Source organism: Athene cunicularia, assembly GCF_003259725.1.
Source record: "Athene cunicularia isolate RWA chromosome 8 unlocalized genomic scaffold, athCun1 chr8_part1, whole genome shotgun sequence".
Classification (NCBI taxonomy): domain Eukaryota; kingdom Metazoa; phylum Chordata; class Aves; order Strigiformes; family Strigidae; genus Athene; species Athene cunicularia.
In genome coordinates, this window is record NW_020799109.1 from 6,855,002 (window position 1) to 6,860,585 (window position 5,584).

Below are 5,584 nucleotides of genomic sequence, written 5' to 3' on the forward strand. Positions count from 1 at the left end.
CTCGGCGGGGAGCCCGCGCCGACGGCCCGTCCCTCTCGTAGCCGAGCTGGTGGTGGACAAGGCCATGGAGCTGAAGTACGTGGGGGGAGGAAAAAAATTCAGGTTCTGATTTAAAATCTTAATGCAACATGTTTAGATACAAGATTATTTAAGACTGTTTTTAAACTGTATCATTTGTACATAGATATGAACTATAGTTTTTACTGGTATCACAAAACTGAGTGATACAAATTTCATCTATTTTATTACCCTATTTTTAAGGGGAATTGTGTTTTGTTTTATCTTGATAAACTGTAAAGAGAGAGAATTTCTAAAATTAAGTTCTTTATTTTCTATTAGCTGTATTCATACTTTGGTTGCTTCAGACTTTATATATATTGTTCTAAAAAAAATAAAATTAGAAGGGGATTTCATGTGTTTAAAAATTTGTCACTTCTATTCTTTACAGAACTATGTAGTGCCAAAAAACTTTTTAAAAGAAAAATAAAACTGCAAAAAAAAGGATGTAAGACTTTTTCCTCTTCCCTGTTTGTATGCATGCTTGCATTTAACTGTGATTAGGAAACCATAATAATAAACCCAGCTCTAATTTGTATGTTTTAAAGAAGAGATGAAAGATGAGCAGCTTTAATGAGTCAAAGGGTCAGTAAACCTGGTTTTGGCCATGCTGGTGTCATTGCATGTGCTGCTCACAGCCAGTCTGTCTTTCTCATAAAATACTTGAGAGTACACCTGCTTTTTTGTTCATAAACCTTACGGAATAATATGAAAATACTCTAGAAGAATCAGGCTGTGCTATAGAGTAATTCTAAAGAGGACTTTCCATAAATTTACTTGGCATACTTTGTGTTGTCAGCACTCACTGGGCAATGTGAAAATACTTAAGCCATAAATGCAGTGTTCAGGAGATAAATCTGTCAGTCCCTGCTCCTGAAACAAGTCTGGGAAGAAAGGGGTGGTACACAAGGGGTTTAACACAACTGCTTTCCTGTGATATATAATTAAATGTACGAAGATGAGAACTGTAACTTAAGAGCTTAATTATTCTTAATTTGAAAAACAGAGACTTGCTGAATACTAACTTCATGCAGAGAAGGTAGCGCTGAGCATAAATGTGTCATTCTGTTCCCAGTCAGTGGTTAGGCCACAAACTGTGCTCAAAGGGTAGTGGTATACAGTTTCTAAATATACTGAGTAACTTCTTGCCAGAAAAGAATTAAGTGAAATTTCTAAACTGTCTGATAGTAGTATCAGAAGCAGCATGTCATTAGACTTAAGGATGATTCTCACAAAGGAACCAGTAACAGCCTTGTTGGGAGAGTTAAGTTAGTTCTTCTGGTAAACATGCTGGACTTTGACAGTCTTATGTCCTTTCCTGTGCTGGAGGTTTGAGATACTCAGGGCGATAGGTCTTCAGTGTTTGTAACTCAAACATTCTGTCACTTTAGCAACTGAATGCAGTGGCTGTTTGTCAAAACAATGCCCTGATTTGAGCATGAAGCCAGCTTCAGCTAGGGGACATCCAAACAAAGTATTATGAAAAAAACAGAAGGAGCCTTTGAAGACAAACCCCCCTTTTTTTTATTGCTCTTCACTAGTTTTTACAGGTCTTGAGAAAATTTAAAAACGAATTCTATCATGAGGATAAGTAACCAACTGCATAAAAAGTATTCTTAGCTTTCTTTTAATTAAAAAAAAACCTAACAAGACTTGTACAAGAGGAGAAGGATTAAAGAAAGGGACTGCTAAAGCAGCCAGTACATATCCAGCTGTCCCATAAAGTAAACAGGACAGTATTAGACTGCAGTTCAAGGTCCTTAAGTTGTGTGTTGGATTTAGCTTGTTACTCATTCCCTCGCCGACTCTTCTTATGACTTTTTTTAGACCTGAAATAGAAAAAAGGCCATAGGACATGGTTTGAAAGACCATGGTGATTCATAGCAATTAAGTGTTTTCTGTGGTCAAATGTGGACAGTGTGACAACACTGAGGGAGGTACTGTATGAAATATTTCAATATTGCAGTAAGACCTTCTATCCCTAAGATTAACTGACAGCAGTACAGACACCCTTAAGAAATAGGCCAAACCTTTACCTTTCAGGTGATTTGGAATGACTTCTGTGTCTGTGACTACGATGATGTCCTATGAGATAAAAAGGTGACAGTTATTTCTATGCACCCTGGAATTCTTTTTTGTTTTGCTAATGCAATCTGCTTCTAGTGACCAAGTGTCCTAGGTAATGCCAAAACAACCCTAGCCTTAATTAGGCATGCAAATTAACCTCCTAGCAAATATTTGAAAAACATACTCAAAAGTAATTTTGCATGTATTAAAGGAGTTCTCCAGCTGTGCTTTTACTAGAAGTTTTATGAGCGAGATTAAGCACCTACACCACCTTCTTGATACCGTGACACAGAATTTTCTTACAGCGGATGTTCTGCTAGTAAAGACTTGCCAGAGTTAATCTGTAAATGACAAAAATACCTGGAGATTTAGATCTTGATCTGTGGCGCCTCTCCCTGGATCTGCTCCGGTGTCGTCTTGGGCTTTTGCTGCGATGCCTCTCCCGGCGTGGTGATGGACTGAGAGAAAGGAAGCGTTTAAGATAGCCATACTAAAAAATGCACACATTCTGAGATTAAATAATAGAATAAAGAACTACCTTCTTCTCTTTGGAGAGCGGCTTCGCCTGTAATTGGGGGAGAAAAGAAAAAAGTCACTAAAACTCATGAGCAGAACCAGATGTTTAAATTTCTCATATTCTATAGCACCAGGGCTTTCTTTGCACTCCCCTATGGCCCTGGTCATTGTGTGTTTGGCCTCCTGCACAAGAGGCAGTACATGCTTCTGAACTGGCCCACACAGTGAGCAAATGGGGTTGGTGATGAGGTTTTTTTTGGCTTATTATCAGTAAGAACAATTAAAAGGATTTTCTCTCAAGCCTCTGGCTCATGTGAAAACAAAGCACTTGGTTCTCCTTAATATCTTCACTGTATTGTCAGATTTAGCTAAAGCTTGCCAGCGAGTTCAAGAGTTACTGAAAGACTAGAGAAACAGGCAGATGGGTTGACCCTGGCTGTGCACTGCAACTCCTTCAGAAAGTGGCTAAAGGAATTGGGAGGTGTTAAGAGATTCTGGCTGAACTGCCATCTTCACTTCTTTACTTTGCTTCAGCCATCTGCAGTACAATAGGTAAGAGTATTGCTCAAGAAGAGCCTTGTCACCTTCTCGGAGACCTGCTTCGGCTCCGCCTGTATCGCACAGCTGGAGATCTGCGAGGTTTATCAAGGTCCCTGTAGCCTCTTCTGCGGTGGTCTGGAGAGGGTGCTCGTTCCAGCTGGAAATAGGAGCAGGGGAAGGTTCTGTAAGTCTTGTTTCATCAAGGATTTTATCAGTAAAAATTTCTGAACGATTAATACAAATTACATAAGTCGTGCAATCAGGCTTCCCCATCCTCAAGTATTTCATATGCAGAAGTGCGTAGTACTGCCTAAGTTTGCCAGCGGGAAATTACAACGGCCACCTCTCATACTGTTGATTCTTAAGAAGTTCAGCAGAGTTGACCCTGACAGTCATCATAACTTCCATCATCACCTTTAAGTCCTCTCTGTTACATATGTATGTAAAACCATTTATGTGAAATAAGTTTAACACAGAACAGATCCAGATTTGTGAATTTCAGGAGACAGAAAAGCTTGACAAACAGAGCACTTGAAAACTGCTTCAAGGTCTAATATGTTCTCACAAGCAGCTTACAGGAAAATATGTTAAGGGGGGAGATAAGAGTTGCAGCCTCCTGGTGCCTCCCCTCAAATATTTCTTATACCATGAAGTGTTCAGCAGTGACTCAGCACCAGCTTTAACCATCCCTTTCCGGTATAGTTCACCAACCTTTTCATCTTCCTCTTCCTCCTCTTCACTAGATTCTACATCATCCATATCTTCTTCCAAAGCACTAACACGAGGCTCAAGTTGCTCAGCTTCTTCCAGAACATACCGTTTCTAGGAGAAATTACAACTTTTATCTTACATAACCTATGTAAGAACAAACACCTAAGGAGGCATCTTCTGTGCCAGAAGGGCAACAAGCCGGTAGCAGATACAACTACCAAATCTGATGCAGTTAAGAATTCCATAACCATCCACTTTTCCAAACCTGTAATCGAGGCAGAATGATGTCGCATACACGTTCCTCGTGGAGTAGTTCATCAATAAATTCATCCACATGCATCAGTTCAAATTCTGGGGAGGGATGGAAAACAGTATTTAAATACATCATTAATGCTAGAGTAACAATGAAACACTTCAGACAATCTGTCCAGTGGGCTGTACAAACAACAGTTCTAAAATTCTCCAAGAAAATCATGAGGCTTATCTTTCAAAAAGGAAAGTACTGCACAGCTAGGATCAGCAGATTCAGAGGGCTTAAACCAGCACTCAAAACAGTGTTTCTTTGGTAGTTATGGAACTGTGCTTCAGTGCCCAAGAGAAAACACAAGCACTTGAGGAAAGCAAAATAAGCAAGGCAGTTCTCATTTGTCCAGGTCAGCACGACCAGCAACAGACTATCCAAAGGATGAATAAGTAAAGTTTAAAAAAGATGACTATGCCACAATTTTTTAAGCTTATATTACTAAACAGAATATTTACTTTTATCTACCATGATACGTTTTTTCACAAAAGCTCATCTATAAGGTACTATGAAACTGCAACTAAGTAAGAGTGCTTACCCCCATTTCTGTTCTGACTTTTTATTTTTCGATAGTCATTGTACAATGGTTCAAGATACTTGTAGCAGTCAATGGCAGTGCCTGTCAACCTCATGTACAACGCACCAAGCATTCGGACATACCTGAAAAGTAAACCATTTCACATATCTGGTCTTTTTGTGTTGTTGGAAATTTAGATAAAAGAAGAGTTTTCCCCATAAGTTTGTGAGGAAAATCAGTACATAAAATAAAGAGAATACATGACTGTTTAGACTTTCTCCTTCAGGCACTCGTATATACACACAAATATACACGCATAATCTCAATATGGCTTGTTCATGCATGCAGGAACTGCATTATCACAAACAAAAAATTATTAAAGAAAAAGTAGATTAATACCGCTCCCTTAATACACGTCATTCTAAATAGTTCGGGTGGAGGTGTTATCACAGAGAGCGCATGCCACAAAGGCAAGCCATTCCAACAGCCCATCTGACAAGGAGAGGTCTTGAAAGCAAGAGGAAGGATGTTCTTTTTCAGGAGAAGAGTTTATCAAAGCCCGCTAAAAGCTAAACCCTGCACTGTGGTTTCCCTGGCTGTTTTGGAGAGTTTCATTCAGTACGATAACCAAAGAAGATAAAAATCAAGCTACCAACTTACTTGAAGTCCTCGTTTTTTATGAATTCTACGATGATGTCCTTCTCGGGCTGGATCTGCAGCATCTTCAGCGTCAAGCACAAGAAGGGCGTAGGCTTAATGTTCCCGCCATAGACTCCCCCCACGTACTTCAGCTCCATGGCCTTGTCCACCACCAGCTCGGCTACGAGAGGGACGGGCCGTCAGCGCGGGCTCCCCGCCGAGCCCCCTCCCGCCCC

General features: G+C 40.0%; 2 protein-coding genes across 3 annotated transcripts in view; one reads left to right on the forward strand and one right to left on the reverse strand.

Annotated features, from left to right (window-relative positions):
• The window catches only part of TUT4 (terminal uridylyl transferase 4), a 41,574-nt gene extending 41,056 nt beyond the window's left edge, over positions 1-518 (forward strand). Inside the window, exon 29 of one of the 2 annotated variants that reach the window (XM_026853679.1) lies at positions 80-518. The gene's annotated coding sequence lies outside the window, so the exon portion shown is untranslated. The remainder of the gene's footprint in view (positions 1-79) is intronic. The other variant, XM_026853677.1, reaches the window with a different exon arrangement.
• Positions 519-1,561: 1,043 nt separating this feature from the next.
• Positions 1,562-5,561, reverse strand: PRPF38A (pre-mRNA processing factor 38A). Its single transcript, XM_026854331.1, has 9 exons — positions 5,370-5,561; positions 4,731-4,852; positions 4,157-4,242; positions 3,892-4,002; positions 3,225-3,337; positions 2,663-2,689; positions 2,485-2,582; positions 2,094-2,142; positions 1,562-1,886 (listed from the first exon to the last, which is right to left on the reverse strand). Exons 1-9 carry the CDS (start codon positions 5,504-5,506, stop codon positions 1,844-1,846), a joined length of 786 nt encoding a protein of 261 aa, XP_026710132.1. The 5' UTR covers positions 5,507-5,561; the 3' UTR covers positions 1,562-1,843.
• Between the last annotated feature and the right edge of the window lie 23 nt (positions 5,562-5,584).